The 26,627-nt window shown below is 40.0% G+C and overlaps 1 protein-coding gene across 1 annotated transcript in view; it reads left to right on the plus strand.

Moving 5' to 3' along the window:
* Thsd7b (thrombospondin type 1 domain containing 7B) overlaps nt 1-26,627 on the plus strand; it is an 857,540-nt gene that overhangs the window by 786,540 nt on the left and 44,373 nt on the right. Inside the window, exon 18 of the mRNA XM_075987816.1 lies at nt 25,772-25,913. Coding sequence (XP_075843931.1) covers nt 25,772-25,913 — 142 coding nt within the window. The remainder of the gene's footprint in view (nt 1-25,771; nt 25,914-26,627) is intronic.

The following is a 26,627-nucleotide window of genomic DNA, read 5'->3' on the forward strand; positions in this document are numbered from 1 at the left end:
AATATAAAATGTGTCTGGAGAAATGTTTTCCTAATCCAAAGTCATGAAAACATTCTTCCATATTTCTTCTTTAGGTTTTGTAAGATGAGCTGACACATTTAGATCTGTGGTTCAGGTCTTGTATTCATTTGCATTCATGTCTGTGTGCAATGTGTGTGTGTATCTATAGGTCGATATGTGTGTGTGTGTCTGTGTGTGTGCATATGTGTTGATTGTACTGTGGTACTAGTTAAGTACTTCAAAGAGGAGATCTTGAGCTAACAGTCCATTGCAAATTATTTATAAAGGAAATGTTCACAATGTCCAACAGAAACAAGAACACAATGAAAAAAAATCAAAATTTCAGATGATGTCCTAGACTGATCTTGACCAGTCGCATCATTACATCACAGACACGCCCCTTCTAGGGACAAAGTCAGTTCTATTTTCTACTGCAGCACTTTACTAGTTATGGCTGTGCCTGGGTAGCTGGTAAATCTTTGGGCACTTTTGAGTCTTCAAAGTGAGTTCCTGTGGCAATCACTGGACTGACTTGGGCATGTGTCAGCAGTAATAAGTCAGGCAGAGAGGAACAAACGGTGCCCAGTGCCATGAAAACATCCAAAGACTCTGGCAAGGATCTGAGCATAGCATCTTCTATAGGCTCATTACTGCCCATTCTCAAACGGCCATTTTCTCCAGCACATTTGACAGGATCTTCAAATTACATTGTTGCCTTCAGGGATCATCAACTGAGTACTTACGAATGGTCTGTTCCTAATCGAACGATTGATTACTCATCTGTACACACACAAGTATGACACTGCCTTAATTACTGAAGATTTAGAGTGACTCAAAAGCCAATAATAGGAATCATCGTTATTTTTTTAATTCTTCAAGTGTATCATAACTTTTATATATCAATATTTCAGAGAAACTTATAGAACTGAAGTGGCAATTTCTTATAACAAATTTATTGAGTTTTAATGGATAGTACACAGAGTCTATACATCAATTTTGACAGGATGACTGTCTTATAAATAGCATGGTGTGGAGCCCTATTGTCAAGGGCTTTGATTCCGTTTAGCAGTGCTCTGCAGCTTCCACTACAGAGGTCGTGTATCTCTTAATTTATTGCTGTGTTTGCATGTTGTTGATATTGCTTCAGGTAAAATTGTATTGCTATTTTCATTTTTTCATTGTTGCCTCATATTGTGAGGCGTTCAATTAATTTTAAAATACTAACCTTATATATCACTGTTGTGCTAGATTTACTACTGTAAAAATTATTCTTTCTGTGGGAACATCTGTCCAGTGGTTGAAAAGTACTCATTCCCTTATGATAGCTCACAATGTTAACATGCACATGGCCTTGAAAACCTACCCTCTCTGTGTGTTGTGTTTCTTTTTTACCTGTTGATTTCACCATGACTGTCTATAGCTGCAAACACATGGAACGATGCATCCTCATTGTATGTCTGTCTCTCGAAGTCTTTCCATTCTCCCTGTATCTTCCCATAATCAGTAATATCAGAACACCTTGGCCCAAAGTCCTTCACATTTTTAGCATAGGGACAACTAAGTCACCATTCTAGGCACTAAGAGATAAATATTTTCCCAAAGGGGCAGGAATTGGGAGACACACACAAATAATTCCTAGGTTCCTGCAATTTAGTTGTCTTGTCTATGCAATTCTGAGTCAACTTCTGCTTAGGATCCAATGTCTTTTTTAACTATCAGTCTCAGAATATCCAATTCCACATTACTGTGTTGAACCTTGACTTTCAGAGATACTGTTATAGTTTTTGAACAGAGAGTGAACTAATTTTTAGCTATTTGAGTTGTTTTGGGAATTGCTTTGTGGAACTAATATGCTGTTTTGTACCTCTGAGATCTGTGTTACACACTACTCTCATCCTTAAAGAACTAACTAGTTTCTTAGTGAAGAAAAAGCAATGTATGCAGGACCAGGCAGGTGGCTCAACAGGCTAGTGAGTTAAAAAGACAATAAAAACTTCTAAATCAGAGAGACCAAAAGATGCCTGACAGAAGGCATTTACTTACTAGGATGGAGGACACACAGAAAATTACCCCAGGCAAAGGGCATGACACCTGATAGTGTATCCCAGAGGGGATGTAGGACCACCTCACCTGGGTATAATGCAGTTCTTACTAAGCAACAGGAATCACTAATATGGGGGCGGATAAGCAAAGCCTTGGATGGAAGATTAAGGAATTATTTCCATGTTCTCAGTATAAAGAAGTAACGTGTTTTGAAATCATTAGTAAGCTTTGTAAAACTTTCTATTAAAAGTTTTCAATTATACTTCATTTAGACAGTTCCTGAAATGAAAGTGTTATAATTATGGCTAAGCATACTCTGATCAAACATCAAGCAATCATATCTGTGTCTCAAGTTTATCATACATTGAAGTAAAATTACTTCAATCAAATTAACCAATGCACAGATTGAATTAATGCAAGAGTGGTGCTAGGCGTGGTGCTAATGTGAGCATGTGAAAGCTTTATTTGGCTTTATTGTTTCCTTTTTGATAGGATCTACGGCAGCCCAGGCTAGCCTAGAATTTAGTATATAGGCGAGGCTGGCCTCAGAGTCTCGAAATCAACTTCTTGAATGCTATAATTATAGCATTGAGCCTGGTTTATACTTCTGCTCCTGTTCCCAACTCTCTCCACTATCCTTCCCATTTCTTCTTCATCAAGGAGTGGATTGATCAGACACTTTCTGTTCCATTATGGTACATTTCAAATTACTTTCAAAGGTTTCCCATGAGATAATGAAGCAAAATAACTACATATCAGTCACGGGATACTAAATGCTTTGCAGTACTTATTAGGGTGCTAGGACAGTAACCATTATTCATTGGTCTCATACATATTTCAGAAGCTACTCTATGATATTTGACTTAGAAATAACATTTTGCTACTAGCATTTCTAGTATCCCAAGTTCCTTACTCATGGGAAATAGTATACTGGTACATTATTGTAATTTACAAACAAACAAACAAAAACAAATGACTGTTGCCAATGAACTGAATATAGAAATAGACTGTTCAATACAACCCATGTTATAATGAAAATAGAAATCATAGGATCCCCCCTGTATTATCAAAGCCATGTATACCTGAGTTAGGATTTCTTGTCTCCCGGGTCCATCAGGGCAGATAGCAGACACTGGCTCTCTGAGCTAAATGTCAGAATTGCCAACACAAAGGCTCACTGAGCAAAGGAACTTGTGCTTTTCTTCGGAAGGCCATCTGCTGTGCAGTTAGCACTGCAGGACGATTCACAGTCCACAAGGAACAAGCTTGGAGGTCCCTAAAGACTTTTTATCAAGAAAAGGAAAAAGTAAACCAATGTCCACGAGACAAAGATTGTCTAGTCAGCAACCGGAGGCACTCCCAAGAGAAAGGATATTTAGTAAAGCGGTTGGTTTCTCGTGTGATTTCTTTTGGGAGAATCTCAGTTGTTCAAGTGTGTAGGAAGGAAATATATTCCACACAGTATAGCCTGGGGAGATTGCAAAAGACTCACAGTTTTGTTGCTTCTAATTTAATCTAATTGAACTTACACTGTTTACTGTTAAAATACAAACCACTAGAATCGCAGCCCGTTGTGACAGCATATGGCTATGATGCCAGCTCAAGCAGAAGGAACACAAGTTCAAAGCCACATCTAAAGCAAGGTTATTTAGGGTTCCTGAGATGTGTAAACAAGAAACATAAAATCTATGGTGCTTTAGCTCAGAACTCCCTCCCCAGCCCCATTCCTCTCTCACTCCCTTGCTCTCTTTTCCCTGAGTGTGTCAGTTCTTTCTCATCTAAAGGTGGAAGGATTTCATTTGATCCATATTTCTGAGGGGATTCAATCCACCATGTCAGGGGAGTCATAGCAGTGGGAAGCAATCACACTGTCTCGCTACTCGGGGTTCTGAGTAGACAGGAAGTGGGACTGGCTTTGGAAACCTCAGGCCTGTCTCCAGTGACTGACTTCCTCTAGTGAGCTTCTGTCTCCCAGAATCCCTCAGCCTTCACCAACAGTACAACCAGCTGAAGACCAAGTAGTCAACACCCAGGCCTGGACAGGGGACCAGTCAGCTCCCTCCAGTCTTCTCTCAAAACTGTTTGTTCTCTTTCCTAGTACCCTATACTTCCTGATGAGCACCGATGAACAGTTTTATGACAATGCACAAAATCCCAGAATGTAATTCATTTTCTATCTCAAGTGCCAGCCAAATGCACATGTGTTTGCTGGTATGATTGTGCCAGGTTTGCAGAACCTCCAGCTTGTTAGAAAAGCCTCAAAATTTGAATCAGGACATGGAGCTACAGCTGAAAATCTACAGAATAGGATCTGGAATAAAGCGCGTCTTCCTCTCCATGTTTCTGCAAAATCCCAGCAAGGAAAGCAGGTTCTCCTCCACACAGGTGCTTCACCATTTAGGGAGTGGTCTGCAAGCCACGTGCCTCCAACAGTCTGCTCAACCCATAGAATAAAGTGCTAACAGAATGGCTAGCGAGCATTTGCGTTAGCGCACGCAGTCAGTGGGGATGGACGCATTTATTAGACAGTTACGACTGTGCCAGGCCCACCAGAGACACTTTAGTTTAAGGGCGGCACATTTCCCTGTAAATGGCTTGTAGTGAATAACGCAAATGTGCGGGCGTGAGAATAAATTAAATCCATTTCCAGACACCGTGAATGTTCTAGAACAGTCCTGCGGTAAATCACTTGCATAGCGTTTATAGATTACTCTGCTCTGTCCGGGCCGACTTGTAAATATCTGTCTAACTCATAACCGTGTGATTTGCAGCCCTCTAAAGGAAACCTTGCGGACTGCTCTCCCGCTCTTTCCCAGTCGTCCTCCCTCCATAGAATATTGACAGGTATCTCGCAAAAAGAAAATTTTCGAATGTTTCGATAAAGCAGTACGTGCCTAATAAAAGCTACATAATGCAGTGTATAACAAGTAAGGCTCAACCAAAACCAGAAAAGATATGAAGCACTCTCAGTGCACATGGCTGCCTCATCAGCCAAGCCCTTTTCTTCTTCCTCTGGGCCAAGCTGTCTTTGGAGCACGCAGGAACTGGCACCAGGCTTTAGCAACACAGAGTGACAATCTCCTAATGCTCTCAGCTCCCAGATTGGTCTCTGTATTCCCCTCTATCTTCCTGGCCCTTTTTCTCACCCCCATACATACATGGCTCCTCCCACCCCCACACAAAATGCTTATTTTTTCAGGAATCAGTATGGACAAACTTGTTTTCCATTTCACTAGGTGCAAGAACACATGAGAGGCAAAATAAGCATTCAGTTCTAGAAAAGCCCTGATGATGAGTTTTAGCATCTCTTTTAAATCAGAAACCATGTCTCCTGTCCTGTTCATTTTGTGTATGTGTGTGTGTGTGTGTGTGTGTGTGTGTGTGTGTGTGTGTGTGTGTAATTTCACTTAACACTCAGACCAAGGCATGTTTAGCTCCTTACTTCATTGGTAGAAATAGTGAATGACACTGAAGAAAAAGAACTACTCCAAGATGATGCTGTTAGCTGCAGATCCAATACTCGAAGTTCAGCCTAATTCAAAGGCATGCATCTGCGCTCTCTCCCATCCGCCTGGTCGCAACTGTAGTGAGCTGTTATGATCTGGGGGCAGTCACCCCTCTCTGCAATCGAGCGCGTTGAAGGTTACACAGTTGGCTGGGTTTGGGTTTCCAACTTTCAATGGGCTGCTCCCTTCTAAGCATACCATTGTAATTATTTAGAGCTGCTAGCTTTAGAAAATATTTTAAGCTCCATGAGGGAAAACGATTCCAGTCCTCTGTGATGCTGTGTCTAGGCTACATGGACATCAAGAGGAAAATGCTTGTCTTTGGGGTTTGGGGCACTTCCCACACGCCAGGATCCTGCTTCTATCATCATCGGCCCTTAGCACACACTAGATATGGACCAGTGTCTCACCATCTCTCTTTCAGGCCTCACTGGTTTCTATTCATTTGTGGTGGCATTTCATCTACTCGCTCTAACCTCTCTTAAAGATGAGTTGATCCTTAGTGGTTCCTCGTCTTCAATCAAGTAATGCTCTCCTGAGCTGCAGCCCTAAGCTTTATCACTACCAACCTGCGCCTTCACAAGGGCAATCCGGATGACCTCACTTCATAGCTGTAGACTGCCTTGTGTTGTGTAACATGTCCCCAGGCTTAGCTCATATCATCCTCATCTCCTCGGTGATGGTGTAGGAAATATGTATAAGTGAAGTAACTGAGGCCTGAGGGCCAGCGAGGGTCAGAGACAGAACACTCAGAAGACAGGAGCGTCTGGCTTCCATGGCCAGCACCAAAGAGAAACATAACTCAGATGCAAAAAAACAACTTATTTCTAGAGACAGCGACTTTGTTGTTTGATTTTCAGATACAGCTGTCTGTGCATGAGCACTTTGAAACCACAGTGTGTTTAACCTTTGACTTGGAATCTGTAACTTTCATAGCAAACTTTGGATATACAAACATCCACGCCGTTGAACACTGTACTGGGAGACTCGATTCACACAGTTAGTTAACAGTGCAGCTTGACAACTTGGAGTCTATTACCGCAATAATGAAATGATTACACTTAACACAGAGCAGGTACTTTGAGACTGTGCTGAATGTGGTACTTGACATTCAAGAAGGCAATGAGAGAGGATGTCTTGATTCTGACCTGTGTTCTACTTATTACACTAAGTGAACTTGACAGGTGGCTGACACTCCACAGAGTTTACTGATTTATAAAATGGAACAAAATGAGTACTTTTAAAATGTCAGCTATGACTTTATTTGAGATTATCTGACTATTATGTAGTATTTTTAGCCATGCTTGGTAGCATACATATCTAATCTCAATGCTTGGGAGACTGAGGCCGGATAATATTCTTGAAGGTAGCCTGGGTTACATATTGAGTCTAGCCTCTCCCCAGCTGCATAGAACATCACAACCTTAAAAATGACAACAAAAATCCCCATTACAAGTTCAATTATGGTATAAATATCATTAACTGCTCATAGCTTTCTGAAAACACACACACACACACACACAATTTTGTTTAAGCAAGCATTTTAAATAGTGAAAATACAATTGTCTTGAAGACTCATTTTTTTTTACTTTCAGTTCATATGTATGTGTGTTTTTCCTGCACATATGTCTGTGGCCCACATGCCATGCCAAAGGAGGCAAGATGAGGGAATTAAATCCACTGGAACTGGTGTTATAGACTATTGTGAGCCACTATATAGACAGTAAGAACCAAACCGGGATCCTCTGCAAGAACAAGTGCTCTTAATATTTGAGACAGCTCTCCATTCCCCAAAATACACAGATTTAAAAATTCCCAATGATAATTTCTTTCCAAATTCTAACATCTGTCCTGACTGGTGATGATATTTTATAATTATGGTGGCTATTATTAAAACGCCAGTGTCAAACCGCAGTGTGTTAATAGTTCTAAACGTGAGTGCACGATCTATATTCCACATTCCCCACAGTTTCCATCTCGTCTCAAATGTCTGCTTCATGCCCAAGAAGAAAAGGCCAGGCTTTCGCTTTGAATTTTAAGCATGCGTTCAGAGCACATGAAGGTTATCCTCCATCCCGCATGTCCTACATGTCTGCCCTGCATCATGTCAGATTCCAGAGTTGGTAACTCCTGGAAGGAATATGGAGACTCCTCCCAGCTGACACTTAGCCTGCACATAAAGTGCCAGAATAATGGCTGATAGTGGGCACCTCACTCTTTTTTTTTTGGTATAGATTTCATCACCAAATCTTAGCATCCTTTTCAACGTGTTACCTCCAAAATAAATGTGAATAATATTAAGTTAATTACATTTTCTTAAAGAATAATAATTTTGGCTAATTTAAATTTATCATATATTAGTATTCCTTACTTCTGTGTATTTGTCTTTACCATACTTTTGTTTGTATCTCTCTTTCTTTGTTTGTTCTTTGAGACAAGCTGTCCTAATGTAGCCCAGGCAACTCAACGCCTAGTGGCGACTCTCCTGCCTGGACCTTTCGTGTGCTGTGCTTAGAAGAATGAGCCACCACACCTGACTGATTTTTATTTAAATGAGTGGGAAAGTGATAAGAATAATTCTCAAAATGCTTAGAAAAGCCCTGTGGTTGTTTTTATCTTAGTATTAGCTTACGAAAACAGGTTCTGCAGAGAACATCTTTTACTTCCGAGATGGTTTTCCCTTTTCCCTTCCAAGGATCCACAGGGAAAATCATCTTGGAAATAGAAAGATGCTCAATTAAGATCCTTTTCCATTTTCCCAATGTTAATTTCTGTATTGAGAGGCTTGTGTGAAGTTCTTAACACAGCTGAGTAAACAATCATGTGAAGTGTCTGAGCTTCAGAAACAAACCACACGCACTCTCCTCCCTCCCTCTTCCATTCCTGTGTGGACATGTAGGCATGACATCACAACTTGAATAAGTCAGACAGCTCCTAAGTCAGCGCCAGGACAGACACATGTAAATTACCTCAGATGGCACCTGGTGCACATGGAAAGAAGAAGTTAAGGGTGCCCCCTATCCAACTCTTCATCAGTATCTATCACATAGAGACACTGAGTCTACACCTCGGGAAGGTTGTGGTCCAATGGGGAATACCAAAAATCCCAATCTGTTTCCACAGAGTGGGCGTTAAAGAGGAAAATCAAGGCATGCTGAGAGTGCATATGTTGATTGACAGCTATTCTAATTCCTGTGAGAATCAGTGAAGAGAATCTAAAAGATGAGTGAGTTGGACAAGGTAAAGCAGAGGAGCAAAGAGGAAGAAAATAAAAAAAGGAAGGAAGGAAGGAAGGAAGGAAGGAAGGAAGGAAGGAAGGAAGGAAGGAAGGAAGGAAGGAAGGAAGGACCAAAGGGGAATGAGAGCCTGGAGCAGTGTAGTGACCAGAAAGAACCCTCCAGATCTGAGCATCCACAGGGCCTCTGTGATGCTAGGCCATGTACACAGCTGAATAACCCTTTCATGGTGGTAAACACAGATAAGTCACAAATGAGGGAAGAACCTGTGGGAAGCAAAGAGGCACAGACAATAAAAAGATCATACGGTGAGGCCCCCACTTGGTATTTTTTTCTGGAGTCTTACACTCCGTAGAGGTTTCTGATTCCAGCCCTCACAGGCAGAAGACTTGAGAGGCTGCATTGTTTATTCTGACAGTTTTTCTGTCTGTGCTCAGAAGGTTGAGATAGAGTAAAGGAAGAGAACTGTCACGTTGGAGGAGGAGGAAGAAAGGGAAGAGAGGGGGCATGGTTGGGATTGAGATGAAGGGTTCTGTCAGTCTCAATTGAAGTAGCAATCACTCCTTGAGAACCTTCCAGGTGGGAAACAGATAATGACTGGCCTGTGTTCCACCCACACCCATCACTGCCTCCCAGACACGGGGCTCTGTGCTGCTATGGGCACTTGTTTCTCTATACTGGGAAAGGACGGTTTCATATACAAATTGACATAAAATTACAGCAGAAATATTTACATTTTCCATACATCTCCTCCAACATCCTCCTCCCATATGTATATACATATATATAATATTTCCATTTTTTAAATCATTGGAGTATATGTTTCAGCCAGAATCCCTCTTTCCCTTCAATGTTCATACACAGCAAGCATTCCTAGGTGAAGGAATATTTCTTGAGATACGCAGAGATAGTAAAGAAATGCAAGCCCTGCAAAAGTGATGCTCTACCTGTAGCTGATATGTGGGCCAGGCTCCAGTGTCCCCAGTTCTCTCCATAATTACTGCATTCTGATCTTCTGAGCATCAGACCCATTTTGTGAGCATTTACTGTCCAGCATTTAATGATGCTGTCTCTTTAATCTCTTCGCTCTTTCCTTTCTTTTTCTACCAGAAGACTGACATTTTTTTAAGAAGTCAGGCCAATATTTCGGATCATAGCTGAGTTGTTTTCTTTCTTTCTCCCTAAGCACCAACTGAATATAAACAGCTGACAACATAAAATTCCGTCATTGGATATGCCATCCATCACGCGTGTGTTCCAGGGCTTCTGATTGGATTCAAATGTGTGCTGTCCCCACTTCTTCGTGTCATAAAATACCAGCCAGGAGGACTATGTGGGGATGTCCCTAGCCATTATAAAATCCTCACCAAACACCTTAGCTAAGCAAAACTCAACTGATATTTATGCATTTCCCTAACTTCCCCTAAGCAGCAGGCCAGGGGAGCCTTCTAAGGAACATTACATCAACTTGATTAGATCATAGCTCCTGCCCTGCTCTTGTCAGTTCCATTATGCTGAGACATGTATCTGGCATGCCTCCTTCCAATTAACTCCCTAAATCTGACAGACCAGGTCTCTAGAAGGGAGCATCTTTTTTTGAACTGTGGGCTCCAGGAAGGTAGCAGCAAGCCTTCTTCAGTCTGCTAGCCCTAGCTTCTCTTCTGCTCTATCCTGAATTTGCTTGATCTTGGGTTGGAGTATGAGCTATTTTCTCATTACTATTGTTTCTCTCCTCCTTCCTTTATTACCACTGTACAGACTAAATGACCCCAAGTGTTCTCATCTGCTTTTTGCCGCTGTGATAAAATACTTACTGAACCAAACTTGGGGAAGAAAGAGTTTATTTCATTATACAACTCCAAGTCACAGTGCATCACTAATAGTGGTTAAGACAGGAAGCAGAAGGTAGGAACTGATGTGCGAAAACTGGCTCTCCCTTCCTAAGCTCCTCAGCCAGGTGGTGGCACTCCATGCCCACCTTCAACCCTCCTCCATTCTGCGATTTTGTCTGGCTTGTGTATGGACAGATCTCGTGTGCGCTGTCACAATCACCATGACAACTACCCTGTTGTTTCAGGAAAACAGTTTCCTTTAAGTTATCCCCACTTTTGGCTCTTACAATCTCCCAGTCCCTCTCTTCTGAGAAGGTCCCTAAGCTTTGGAGATATGCATATCCCATTTTAGGTTGAGCACCTTCTCTGCATGTTGACCAGGTTAACATCTATGTGTTAATTGCCATCTACTGCAAGAAGAAACTTTTCTGAAGATGGCTGAAAGATATCCTGATTTCTGGGTGTATTGAAAAGCCTTTAGGAATTGTTCAAATACTATATCCACTGAACAGAATTATAGAATTAAGGTCTTCCCTGGAGCCTAAGACCTATCTGGCTACAGGTTCTTGGTCCTATTAACAATGCCAGTCATGGGCTCCATCTCATGGAGCGGGCCCTAGATCTTATCTTATTTAAGGTTTCTATCTCTGTGATGAAACACCATGACCATAAACAAGTTGGAAGGGAAATTGATTACTTGGTTTATACTTCCACATCATAGTCTGTTGGAACATGGTCTAAGAATGGAGTCATATGAAGGGAATTATGCACCCTTGTGAGAAAACTCCAAGAAGACAAGACCAAAGTCTTGTGAGTTCAGTTTCTTCAAAAACACAAAGCTGTCCTTGGAACATGCTTTCATTAACTTTCTAGGAGTAGCGGATATGAGGTTATTTCAGATTATTCATTACACCTAGCTATTGTTATTTGTTTTTCGGCCTCAATAGAAAACCATGTTCTTTTCAGGGCAATAGTGGAACTTCAATCCCAGCACTCGGGAAGCAGAGGCAGGTGGGTCTCTGTGAGTTTGAGGCCAACCTGGGTTACAGAGTGAGTTCTAGGATAGCCAAGACTGTTTCACAAAGAAACTCTGTCTCAAAAAGCCAAAAAAAAAAGAAAGAAAAGAGAAAAAGAAAGGAAAACCATGTTCTTACCATATGCTGCTTGCCCCCCACATGCAGCTTTTCCTTGTCATCAGACTTTTAGCCCTCAGAGTATAAACTGTCTGATCCTCTGAATGAAGTTATCTACTACATGAGACTTTAGTGTGCCTCTATTTTAGGCTCCACTCTCCCATGTTCACACTGCCAAATAGAGCAGTAAACAATAGTCTTTCTCAGAAGGAAATCAGGACAGGAGCTCCCAGAGCTGGAACCTGGAGGTAGGAGCTGATGCAGAGGCCTTAAGAGCCAGGGGATGTTGTTTACTGGCCTCCTCATTACGGCTTGCTCCACCTACCTTCTTATACAATCCAGGATCCCCAGCCAAGTGTTGGAAGAGGGGTTGCTTGTTTGTTCCGGCCACCTGGCTAGCTTAGCCCCAAAATAACCACACAGAAACTGTATTAATTAAAATCACTGCTTGGTCCATTAGCTCTAGCTTCTTATTGGCTAACTCTTACATCTTAATTTAACCCATTGCTATTAATTTGTATATCACCACAAGACAGAGGCCTACCAGCAAAGTTCTGGCATGTCTGACTCTGGCAGTGAGTGGCTCCATAGTGTCTCTTTGACTGTGCCTTCTTCCTCCCAGAATTCAGTTCCATCTTCACTGCCTACCTAAGTTCTGCCCTATCAACAGCCCAAGGCAGTTTTCTTTATTCATTAATGGTAATCACAGCACACAGAGGGGACTCCGACATCAGCCCATGGATGGCAACACCCACAATGGGTTAAGCTCTCCCCCACCAATCAATCACTAATTAAGAAAATGCTCTACAGTCAGAATTTATGGAGATATTTTTTCTATTGAGGTTCCTTACTTTCAGATGATTATAGTTTGTGTCAATTTGTCGTGATACAAATCTCATCAGAAAATGATTGGTTAATCCTGTAACACTATTGAACCAGTGAGCATAGCTTGTCAGGCCAAACCTTATTATAGCTAATAGGGTTCAAAGCTGGTGGGAACCTTTCACATCTTGTTGCATGTATAGCAGCTTCTAGTATTGTGAAAGCTAGCTAGTAGGGATGAAGCTTATACATGAGAACTAGATTGATTTCTTTTTCATGTTCCTTGTATGACTCAAATGTGTGATATCTTCAGTAATAGGATCTTACCTACCACCAAGTTCTGGAGAGCAACCAGGAGCACTGACAAAAGCCTATATGGTTTAGGGATTTTAGAAAGCCTATTGGCCAGCAATATGAGGTGACCAGTTCCTAGCACTGGGGTTTTTATTGCTGGCATGCGGTGTTTAGTTAGGATACTGCCCTCCTATGATATAATAATATCATTTAAACTATTTTATCTATGTATGTATTTTAGGAAGCTTATAGTAGTTAGTTTCCATATTCATACCACCCAGAATGCACCAGATCTTGTCTAAACTTTTAAATGTTAACTCCACTTCGTAGTCTGTGAAATAGGAATACAATTGCTCCTGGATTTTCCATGGAGTTATATAAATTGAAAATATAAATTGAAAATACAACACAAATCCTTCAGGAACTTGAGGTATAACTCAGTGGTAAATGTCTTGCATACATGGATGAGGCATCTGAATTCAGTGCCTGCTGTCTACCTCTGAAAAAGGGATGGAGGATTACCTAAGACAGCCCGACTCTGAGTAAGACCCTTCACGGTAGAACACTGGTGTTCTCCATGTGATTGCGGAGCAGACCGGACTGCAGGTCACAGCCCTGCCTGGCATCACCAGGGAGAATCCCACCCGAAAAAAAGCAAAAAGATCCAAACTGAAAACATTGAGAACAGTTTCTATTGAATTCACACTGCTTTTGCACCATCAGAAAGTCTAAAAATCATCAAGGCAAATCCTAACACACCAGGGATTTTCCGAACCATAAACGGAGTCACTTTTCTAACCCATGAAGATTTAAGGAGACATCCCTTCCTGTCTTCCCTATGGTATAGTGCAGTTTGCAGTGATACAGAAACCACTTACATACATTTCTTATGGGAGGGATATGCCTAAGAAACACAGGGGATTGCATTTATTTGTTTTGATCCCATGTAATTGAAAACAAATGTGTTTCCTATGTACAAGCTTAATCCAATAGTTGTTTTATCGTGAAATTAATCCTGGTATTTAAAGTAGAAAGCAGCTCTTGTTCTGCAGGGAAATACTGTGGAGAGAAAATGATTCTTTAAAAGAAATAAACAGGCAAACAAAACAGATCTACATAAGAAAGTAGTTTTGAAGCAATGGCCAAAACCTTAAAGGGGGCCCTTTTGATAAAGATGCTTAATAACATTGTTGACTTGTTAACACTTTGACCAAATGCCTATTTAATGAGTACATTTTTGTTTCATGCCTGGGTATAAATATCAGAAATAAAATCTGATAATATCAGAGATAAAATCTATGTTATCAGTAAAATAGGACCCACCACATATGTTCATTATGAGTCCTTATGTGGATGAATTAATTAAAGAACCTATAACAGTAATTGGAACATAGAAACATTATAAAAATGTTCACTATTAGCATTGTTCTCTCAATCCACTTATATAATGCCTTGAAGTTTGAAAAGTACTTCCTTATGTGACAAGAATAATGATACTGCCTGCCCTTTGGTTAGTGTTAATTGTCAGCTTGACACAATATAAATTACCTAAGGGAAGAATATCAAGGCAGACCTATGAGGGATTCTCTAGGTTATGTTAGCCTCCTGGCATGCCTATGGTGATTTTCCTGATTAGGTTATCTTAAGTGACCATCTAGATTATGGTGGGAAGATCCACCCATTGTAGGTGATACCATTCCCTGGGTGTAGCAAGGAGGTCACTTGTTTGTTCCCAGCTGCTTAGCCCCTAAATAATCACACAGAAACTGTATCAATCAAACAACTGCTTGGTCCATTAGCTCTAGCTTCTTATTGGCTAACTCTTACATATTAATTTAATTCATTTCTATTAATCTTTGTATTGCCATGTGGCTGTGGCTTACCGGCCAAAGTTCTGGCATCTGTCTCTGGAGGAGCTACATGGCTTCTCATTTACTCCACCTTCTTCCTCCCAGTACTTCCCTGCCTACATCTATTCCATAAGAAGACCCAAGACAGTTTCTTTATTGACCACAGCATACAGAGAGGAATTCCACATTACCTCCCCTTTTCTTTTAAATAAAAAGGAAGATTTTATCTTTAATATACTAAAACTACATATAACAAAACAGGTATCAAATAATAATTACAATTACAATATTTATATCCATTTTTTCTTTTATCATAACTAGGTAAAATTATAACTTTCAATTCTTCAACTCCATCAAAGACTCCAGAAGGATACAATATTACCTAAGTAAACTGGAAGTGCATTGTAAACAATTTCCAAAACTCTAGAATTGACAGAGACATCTTGCTGCCTGGACAGTCACCCAAAGTTCTTCTGTATTGTTGGGGCATCCATCTTCGGCCTACAGGCCCATAGTATCCAACAGACTTTTACAAGAAGCAGGAAATTTCAAAGACAGGTCCACCTATATCAGCACTTTGTCAGTCACGTTCTTCTGTGTCCTGCACAGACGTTTTATGAATCAGGAACCCCAAAGGATTGTCTCACTTTTAGGCAAATTCAACAGGCATTTCTCTGTGGGTTCTGCATGTTCAGTTCATCAAGTAGTCCAGGCATGAGCAGTTCTTTACCCACATGGCTAAATAAACTCTATAAAGAGCCTCTTTGATGCCCATCTTTCTCTTGAAGTAACTGGTGATGCCAGGAGCAAATGTGTCTCATTGTCATGAAAAGTCCTAAGTTCTTACACAATTTAAATGCCATATTCTGAAGGTCGTTCAAAGGTTTGAAGAATGTCTATCCATCTGAAATACATCTCTGTACATATAGAAAATCTAACTAACATGACTACATGTTTGACTATTATAGATGACTCTCTACCTATATTTCTTAATTATACATTAAACTTTTAAATGAGCTGCACAAACACAATACCTTAACCAAGAGCAGAAAAACACATATAACAAAATTGACCTAAAACTTGTATCAATAAACCAAGATCCATACCAATGCAAAGTATCCATCTGTATACCTGGGTTATGGTTCTGTAGTATATAAGAAGGAGAAGTAAGCTGGGCACAAACATATTCATTGTTCCCTTCTTCCTCTTTTGTGATGTGTATACTCAGCTACCTAGAGCTCCTTGGCTCCCCTGACATGAATGACTACCCTTGAACTGTGAGCTGAAATATACCCTTTGAATTGTGTTTGTCAAAGGCATTTTTCTCACCGCAACAGAAAAAAATTAGACACCTGCTGTTTTACCTTTTAATACCCAAAACATCAGTAAAATAACTTTAACTTATTCAAAAGCAAATTTAATAAGTACTTTTCTTTTGAAGGGAAGATGAAATAGCCCTTTATTTTTTTTTTTGAATTCCTAATACATTCCTTCAAAATGAAATTGTATGTCTTTTGGGAAAGTAAGTTGTGATCTCTTAAAAACACAGAATATGAAAAAATCTTGAGTGCAGTGGTATTTTATTCATTGCTGTGGCACTTTCTATTTAGTTTATTTTTAAGTGTTATTTCTTTAAAATAAATAGAGAGCTTAACATGAGTTTTCAGGTAGTCCAAGAAGTTCATAGGCAATGAATTAATGAGTTTAAATTTATAAATGATTTAGTACTCGCTTATGTCTTTTGACTCTGTACCACATAATATGTTACATGAAAAGCTAAAATGTTTGAACTGTAGATATTCTATTGTACCGTGTAGCAATTACAGATAATTTGCAAATTATAAGTTACAGGTAATTTGTAAAAAAACAAAACAAATTACCTCAAACTACAGAAGTTCCTAAATAATAGAAAACAGTCCTAGGTGGATTTCCATGCTTGGAAATACACAGTTGTTTCCATGGGATAATTTGCAGCCTGGACTTATGAATCTGTTACTTTGAGCTTGACTTCCAAGGCCATTCTGAGGTCACTACTGAACCTCCCTGAAGGAAAGGAAGAGAATGAAGAATGACCTATAGATGTGGAGGTAAGAGGAGGAGAAGGAACAGGGGGAGTAGAGCTGTCACATCTGCCCTTCTTATCTGCCAATATAAAAATTCAGTCATGTCCTGGTCACATGGTTCCACGGGGAACATTGGGATATGTAGTCCACTCCATGTCCTGGATAGGAGAAGAGGATGGACTTCAGTGTGCAATAAAAGATCATGCTACTGGGTAAGTAGGAAGTGGTCTCCTGTGCCAATGTGTTCAAGTGTACTTTCCACTTTCTCTTCTATGAGGTTCAGTGTAGCTGGCTTTATGTTGAGGTCTTTGATCCATTTGAACTTGAGTTTTGTGCATGATGATAGACATGGGTCTATTTTCATTCTTCTACATGTTGTTATCCAGTTATTCAAAACAACTCTTAGATTCCATCTTACACCTGTAAGAATAGCCAAGATCAAAAGCATTGATGACAACTTATGCTCAAGAGGTTGTGGGGTAAAGGGAACACTCCTGCATTGCTGGTGGGAATGCAAGCTGGCACAACCCCTTTGGATGTCAGTGTGGTAATTTCTCAGAAAAAAAAATAGGAAACAATCTTCCTCAAAACCCAGTAATAACACTTTTGGGTATATATCCAAAGGATGTTCAACCGTGCCACAAGGACATATGCTTAACTATATTCATAGCAACTTTGTTTTTCATAACCAGAATCTGGAAACAACCTAAATGTCCCGCAACCAAGGAATGAATAAGAAAAATGTGGTACATTTACACAATGGAGTACTACACAGCAGAAAAAAATAATGACAGCTTGAATTTTGCAGGCAAATGGATGGAGCTAGAAAACATTATTTTGAGTGAGGTAACCACAGACCCAGAAAGAAAACTATTACATGTACTCACTTATAAGTGATTTTTAAACATAAAGCAAAGAAAAACAGCCCACAAATCACAATCCCAGAGAACCTAGACAACAATCAGGACCCCAAGAGAGACATACATGGATTTAGTCTACATGGTAGTAGAAAAAGACAAGATCTCCTGAGTAAATTGGAAGCATGGGGACCTTTTGGGGAGAGGGTTGAAGGGAGGGGGAGGCAGAGAGGGAAGCAGAGAAAAATGTAGAGCTCAATAAAAATCAATAAAAAAGAGAAGATTGTGACAAACAAGTCCAGTTTTGTGTAAACAAGGACAATTTACTCAAAAGCGAAATTAGGGCAATGTATAGTCACCACAAGAGGCTGCAAGACTGAAGATACTTAAGACCTTTGTTCCCAGGTCTTATTGCTAAGGGGTATATGGTGTTTCTTTGTTTTGACTGACATATTAAGTTATATAACATTTTCCTCCAATGCGCCTGTCCCTTATCACAGTGCATCTGATTTCAATCATATCCACATCCATTTATGTAGAATCTTAAAATGACAAACAAGGGTTTCTTTTAAAACATCCCCAAGAGGACACAGTTTGTCTTAGAGCTCATGCACCCAAAACCATTCTGTATCAGCTCATCTCCTACCTTGATATCCATACGCAACCAGATTTCAACTAAATGCCATCGAACATTAGAGATCATGAAGGGAAGGGAAAACTTAACTCCGTTGTTCAGAGTGGGGTGTGCATGCAATTCAATGTAAGTGAGGGTCATAGTTTACTAACTGGGCATACTGGTTTAGTGGGGTATGAGCATAGCCCCAAAACAGGTGAAGTCCTAGATTTCTAACCTATCTCCTATGCTTGCCTACCCCAGCAGGTCTTCTGTTTCTAGACAGATCTTTAACGCTTAGTGGAGCCTCCCCTTCTATTTCTCTCTCATTCCCCTCTTCTTGGTAATTTATTGGAAAGAAAAATGAATCATCTGACTTACAAACTATTTCCAGTTTGTCTTTTAGGAATCATATCTCCACAGTGAAATTGAAACATGGTCCTGTGTCCTTAAGAGTTGTAACTTAGGGATGGCAAAGCCTCCAAGAGTCTTTGGTGAGCCCCCACTTGCAAAAGCTGGGATCATCAAGAAATATACCGTAGGGTTCCCACTTCTTTTTAGTTCACCTGGCATTGGTGTATCATGCCTCCCTCTTTTAGTCCAGAGATATAAAATGACAACATTTCAATTCAGTCATTGGTCAAAATTTATCTGTGGAACCACCTACAAGGATAACTTATAATCCATCTGCTATTCACTCACCTGCAGGTCCATTTTGTACCAATAATTCAGAAAAATGCTTTCCTTGGCAGGTTTACCACAAATGTCTCTTTCATATCCTTATGGAATCAGATTTAAATAAGTTTTATATTTTGCATCCATGCCATTTTGTAGTAATAGGAGCGCCGGCGGGGCTGCGTCCCCAACACCCCAGCCACCTGCTCGGCTAGCTTTTGCCCCGAAATAACACACAAACTGTATTCATTTAAACACTGCTTGGCTCATTTCTACCTAGCCTCTTCTAGGCTAACTCTCGCACCTGGACTAGCCCATTTCTTATCATCTGTATAGCACCGGTCTTACCGGGAAGATTCTAGCCTAAGTCCATCCTGGGTCGGAGCTTCATAACGTGCCTCTTCCCTGGAGCGGGGAGCATGGTGTCTCTCTGGAGAGGAGAGCTGTCGAGTCTGACCTCACTTCCTCTTCCTCCCAGCTTTCTGTTCTGTTTACTCCACCTACCTATGTTCTAACCAATAAAATGGGCCAAGGCAGTTCCTTTATTAGCCAATGACCTTCCTCCATCACCATTTGTCTTCAATCCATACTATAAAACAAATTACCAGGGACAATGGGTGATCATAGACAAAGCATGTGTCATGATTACAATATTTATCCCACATTCACAGAGAAAAATCTCATGATAGTAATACCAATAAATGTAACATGATGGGCTGGCTTGTTGGGGTTTATGTCCTGCCTGGTTCCCACAGCTGGTAAGACCCCAAAGAAAATCACACAGGGAGTCTATATTAGGTTATAAACTGATTGGCCCATTAGCTCAGGCTTTGTATTAGCTCTTATGTATATTAACCCATTATTCTTATCTATGTTAACCATATGGATCAGTACCTTATTCAGCAGGGTAGGTCACATCCTGCTTCTTCCGTGGTCTGGGCAGGACTAGGGAAAGAGCTTTCTTCTTCCCAGAATACTACTATTCTCATTCCCCTGCCTCTACTTCCTGTCTGGTTGTCCCGCCTATACTTCCTGCCTGGCTACTGGCCAATCAGCATTTATTTAAAGCATAATTGACAGAATACAGAATTGTCCCACATCAAATATAGGTATTTACATTTTGGAGCACTTTTTGCACGTGCTTTGTTCTTTTTCATTGGTGTTGTATATGGATATTCAGAGCACTCTGCCATTTTGTATTTTCTACACATAAGGGTGTCTCATTTCATAGCTGTTCATTAATGTTTTCTAGACACTTGGATGCACTAAAATCAGTGCAATAAATCCCAAGGAATGTACTCATAGCAGGAATTTTGCTTGAGCACTTGTGTGTTCCTAACAGTTCATCTACAGGCTTTATAACTGAAAGTCAGCCTTGCTGTGTGTAATATAGCCTTAGATCCTTTTGAATGTGAATCTTTATTATATTCCTACACTTTTCTAACATTAGCTTTCCCTGTCACATGATGGAATGTGATTTTGTTTCCTCTCTATAAGCCATCTGGCACCTTCTCCTAGATATTCAAATTTATTTCACCCTCCTGTTCAAAGCTAAGTAATTATACAAGAATATGTTTCAGTATTGACAACTCTGGTGTGCTCTTTTCAATGGGCAGTTTCAAATCTTTCTTGTTTTCACTGTTATGTTTCCTTAAAGTTTTTATCCTTAGACTCTGCTTCTGCTGTGCTTTCTTATGAATTCTGATTATATGTGTGCTGTCTGTTTTGCCTCATTTCTCTATTCACCAGCTTTTCTTGGATTTTCCCAGTTTTTTTATGCTTTATTTCAGCTCTCTTATTTTTTTCCCATGTCTATAAAGACATGATTTGTTACCCTTCTTAACCTTGAGTTTCTCTTTTCATCCCTGAAAATGACATTTCCTTTTACTCTGAATTGTTTGTGGAACTCAGTTACTTGGTTTCTGAGTTCTTGGAATTCTTATTCATGTTTACATCTTTTTGTTGCTGTGTCATTTTCCAGCTAGCTTGGTTCCTGTGGAAAGGTACTTCCAGCCTGCTTCTCATTTGTCTTTCTGCGTCAGTGTCTTTCTTACCTGTGTGATGTTATTCTCGTCGTTTTTCTCCTATGGAATTTGAATATGGTTTCTTTCTTTGTTTCTTGCTCTGTAAAATTACTTGTGTGAACTTTTAGAAGGAACAGTCCACAGCTAAATCTGCTGCCCTGGATTTCTTGATTCCCCTTCCCATCCAGCTGTTCTGGACCCTCGTTATCCTTCTCAGCTGCTCTTCCTGGGTTTCTTAATTTGAAGATCTAATAACCTGTTTGTCTTTAGTGGTGTGGTAGAGAGGGGCTCAAGAGCATTCTTGAAGGGAGATCTGACCTATCAACATGAAGGGCTAATGAATCAGGAGGCAGGGACTCCCAAGGCCTTTCTGGGGGCCCTTTTTTTGCTCCTGTCCCGTTGTACAGGTCCTCTGGGTCTCAGTTCAGTTGCCTGCTTGTGGCCATCACTCTGGTTGGATTCCATTCTACTTTTCAGTTTTCCCCGCCTATTTCTTACTTAACATAGGTGCCCTGAAAGATAGCATTCCAGCTCCTCACTGGCCCACTAGCTGTGCTTGCAGAAATGATTCAGTGTTCTCTGTTGGTTTTGACTTTGCTGTCATGTTGTATTTGATATGCAAAACCCTTTTTATGTAAATGACTAGTTCTTTGGAATCTCATGGAAGCCAGAAGAAGAAATACTTTAGGCCCGGATTTTTCTTAGCCTTTCATCAACTTTGGAGAAGCAGGGTTTAGCTTCCTTTTTAAGTTTCTTAATAAGCACCACATTATTCTCTTGTGCACTTTTTGCTACATCTGTCAAAATAAGAAAGAAGAAGTTCGGGAGCATGCATCCACTGACCTCCAGAGAACCAGACAACCAAGGGAGCAGCCTTTTGTCTGTTATCAGATAAACTCTACAACTCGATGACTGCCCTGACTCTCAGTATCTGATGGGAGCTGGCCAGACCAGGCATTGAAGTCATGCTCATATCCAAGCAAGAAATCTGCCGAGTGACCTAAATTCACAAACACCTGGCTCTATCCCAGGTTTTGCTAAACTGTGATCTTTAGTAGCTCAGTGATCTCACATAATACCTTCTATTTGGATTTATTTTAAAGGTTTTAAATTATCTGTTATCTATTCTATGGGTCATTAGCCTCATTTATTGATACATTTCATTAAGTTAATGATGGCTTTCATCACGATTGTGTGAGAAATGTAAGAGTATGAGCGATTTGAGGATATTCTTGTTGGATGTACTGAACCTTGGAAAAAAACCCATATTAAGCAAAATGACCACTCTCCAAGGTTTATTGCTTGTTTTCTAATGGTGGTTTATAAAACCCACCCTGATTGCCCAAGATAACCAACCTACCTGCAGAACAAACATTTACTATTTGCATCTGCAACAGATGCAAATAACATCAGATATTCAGATATGGGCTCTCCAGAGAGCCCATGGTAAGAACACACATACACTTCAGTACGTGCTCGGTTGAACCCCATGAGAAGAACACACACACACTTCAGGACATGCTCAGTTGTACCCCACGGAAAGAACATACACATATTTCAGGACATGCTCAGTTGTACCCCACGGAAAGAACATACACATATTTCAGGACATGCTCGGTTGTACCCCACGGGAAGAACATACACACACTTCAGGACATGCTCGGGTTTAGCCTATGGGAAGAACACACGCATACTTCAGGACATGTTCGGTTGTAGCCCATGGGAAGGACATATACACACTTCAGGACACGCTCGGTGGTGCAGCAGTATTGATCTCTAGCTGATGGGTCCGAGGAAGTGGGTAGAGGTTGGCAGGTGAGGTGTCTACTTTGAGATGAGGACAGAAATACAGGTCCAGTAGGAAATCTAGCTGCTGGGGTGAACAAAAGGTATGAAGATACAATGTAGCAAGGAAGGCTTGAACTTTGGTTAACAAAGATCAAAAGTTAGAAAGCCTATTTGAGTTTAAAGGTTCATGATCTAGAAAGGAAATGGTTCTTCATGGTTACAGTCTACCTCGAAAATAGCTTTCAGATATGAAGTCTTAATCTTTCCAATAAAATAAGTCTGAAATTGACTCTGAGGTGGCTGTGTCTGCACATCATTTTTGCATATTACAGAATGGACTTTATATCTTTATATAAATAATACAAATATTCTCTGGAAGAGATTTTTGTTTGGGGAGTTCTGAGCAAATGAAAAAACCCTCAAGACCTAGATTAGTTGTCCTCAACCCATGGGTTGAAACCCCTATGGGGATCAAATGCCCCTTCCACAGAGGTTACCTAAGACCATCTGCATATCAGATATTTACATTACGACTCATAACAGTAGCAAAAGTACAGTTATGAATTAGCACTGAAATAATGTTATTTCACAAGAGGAACTGGATTAAGGTGTTACAGCATTAGAAAGGGTGAGAGCCACCGCCTCAGAGGTTCCTCTTCACTTGACACCATATCAGTAGCTAATTCATCATTTTTGGAATATCATGTAATAGCTACTAGAGAAAAGAAAGTGATAAAAAGCGTGACCATTAAGTTTTGACAAAGAGCTAATGAAAAGAGACAAAACAGCAATCTCTCACCTATCAATATCAAGATAATTTTCATAAGAAGAATCTAAGAAGAGTTTGCAATGTCTATATGGATTCCAGTCACCCATAAGCTGTTCTTTAACTATTTCTATGCATAAGGAATTAATAAGAGAGTTACTTGTAGTTTTTATTTCAGTATAACTAGATGCTCTGAATAGGATATTAAACCAAAGAGGATAATTTAAAGCCATGTTAAACAAGCATACACACTATGAAGTTTGATCGATGAAATCTTAAAATCTCATCAAATCACATCCTATCACGATTCGCCTGGCTCCTGTAGGTTCAGATGAACAAATGTGTACCACATGTGATTGTTCAAATTTGTCTAGTGCAGGTTTCAGATTTCAGGATGTTTCAGACTTTTCATTTTCGGAGAATAGATGTCACCTCTAAAGTCTGTGCAAATATTCCAAAGTCTGAAAAATGTCCAAATCAGAATGATGCTGACCCCCAGCATTGCAGCCATATTTCATTTGTGTGTCTGTTTTATCTTCTCTTTTATTTGATGGCTTCGACTAAGCAGACACATACGTCCTTGTACACAGTCACTTAATTCAAACACTGATTGATTACTTTATAGAAAACGAATGCAGAAGAATCTTAATCTGTAACATCTACCAGGATTCTAAAATTTTTCTTTATTGACAAATCAGTTAAGTTTTTTACTCCCCCTTATGAGCATTGAGCATGTGCATTCAAATTAAATGGCAAAATAGAGATAAATTATTAGTAAGTATGTACCATGGGATTTGTGTGCATATGATTAAATAATTGTTTGCTCCCTCTTGATCACCTGAATATAATATAATACAATTAAACATAGAATTTAAAGTACTGACTGAGTGTGAAATCACATGGATAGCAAAGGTGTTTCAATTACCAAAACTTTAGAAAAAAATGTGTGGATTTCCACCCCATAGTTCAGTATAATCCAACACTGTCACTTTGAATCAGTCAAGATTCAGTGTATAGGTTGTATTCTTACTATGATACCCGAAAAGACTAAAGGAAGAAGGTAAAAATAAAATGACATCTCAGACACCGACATGGTGATTTTATGATCACAATTCAGAACCTTTATTCTTCCAGTCTTTAACCCTTCCTAGATGTTTTAGATGTAAAACTGCATGCTGTGAATGTATTCATGATGATTATTGAAAAACTGTTTTACATGGTTTCTTTCAAGATTTCATGGGTTATAAGATAAGTAGAAATTGTTATCTACCATGCCTTAATAATTTTTTAAAAGAATAAACAGGGTATTAAAGACATAAAGACTAGCAGTGTAAAGACAGGTATATATACACATTTAGAACTAAATCCATGAATATAAATTAATTTGGCATCATTAGAGACAGTGGAGGTGGGGGTTCCTTGGACTTCCCACAGGACAGGGAACCCTGATTGCTTTTCGGGCTGGGGGGAGACTTAATTGGGGGAGGGGGAGGAAAATGGGAGGCGGTGGCGGGGAAGAGACAGAAATCTTTAATAAATAAATATTTTTTTTTAAAAAAAGAGAATTTAGGATCATTAGAGGTCACATTGTGAGGGGAATAACGGTGTATTAGTTATATAAGGTAGATAAAGTATGAGGTTTGAAGGACATTTGAAATAAGGTTGTTCCTCAGCAGGAGCTGGATACTTTTCTGTAGGTAGACCAGTTGTACAAGATGTGGTAAGTCGATTTATCTGGCTCTAGCACAAGTACATGTGATCCCAGGTCAAGGTGATTTTTCAGTAAATCTTTTGAATTTGCATCTATACATTTATTTTGAGGGACTCAGACAAACTTATAGCAATTCATCCTTTTCAGGCAGCAAGCTCCCAAATAAAATGAAGGCTCTAGTTCATACAATTAATTTTATAATTTTATTCTTATGTGTAGCTTTTTATCCTGGGATTTTTAAAAATAATTTTCTCATTTCACTATTCTGTGTGATTACTTCTGTTGAACTAGAGTAACTGGGGTCACTTTTTTTATTTCATTTAAAGATTAAAATATATTGGTTGTCAAATGAAATGAAAGCAGAAGGCAAGACAGCATCCATCACCAAATCATTTTCTCTCCTAACCACAAGCTGCAGCATTTTCAGGTGGCGTGATGGCCTCATTGTTGTGACTTCAGTCTCCTTTCTGCCCCTGTTCTATGCCTGCGTGTGAACTTATAACCGTATAATTTACCACTCACTGTGTGTCCTTGCCTGCCTGTTCTTGACTTTCATAGTCATGTGACCCTCATGCAATGCAGAGAAGATCTCGACATCTGCTGAGGCCCTCTCTGAACTCAAGAACTTGCGGGGAAGACTCACAGGCGCGGCCCTGTCTCCTCAATGAAAACTGCTTCCAGTTCCAGTACAACCTCACAGGTATGGTGAAAATCCAACATGTGCTCCCTGATCATTAACTAACCCTCGTGTGTGCACCCCATTCCGGCACTGGGGAGGGAGAGGAAAATGTATGTGTGGGACATGAAAGGCTGAGGACTTAGTTCCAATTGTCCTTCCTGAAAGCAAACATCCATTCATGGCATTCGGATACATCAAATCCACCCGTAATTTCTGAAGAACAACTTGGCTTAAACAGATACCACAGTAGAGTCTGGTTTTTCTCACGCCTTTCATTATTTCTGTAACTTGCATCTATGATATATTTTTCCATAGACAATAAAAAATTAGGGAGGCCTAACCAGACATGGACATTAGAGGCAACAATAATCACGAAGGATGAATTATTTAGCCTCTATGGTTATCTGAACACACAGGACAGTGCCCAAAACAAGAGAGTTGCTACTACATTCATCTGCCACCTACCATTCCCCCAGCGGGGGATATGCAAAAATGCCACCAAATGGAGGACCATGTTAGATCTAAGCAGTCAGTACTTAGGAACACACCACCATATGCCTGCAGAGGCAAAGCAGCATCCTTTGCCAAAACCTTCCCTGTTCCACACACGCTGGAATCGCTGAGATTCCTCGGGGTGAAGACCTTGTAAATTCTATGCAGGTGGCTAGTTCTTTCATGGGTGAATGACAGCGTACTAGATTCACCCTTTTCCTTCGGGTCCTTGGTTTTGATAGC

The sequence above is a fragment of the Microtus pennsylvanicus genome, chromosome 10 (genome assembly GCF_037038515.1).
Source record: "Microtus pennsylvanicus isolate mMicPen1 chromosome 10, mMicPen1.hap1, whole genome shotgun sequence".
Taxonomy (NCBI): domain Eukaryota; kingdom Metazoa; phylum Chordata; class Mammalia; order Rodentia; family Cricetidae; genus Microtus; species Microtus pennsylvanicus.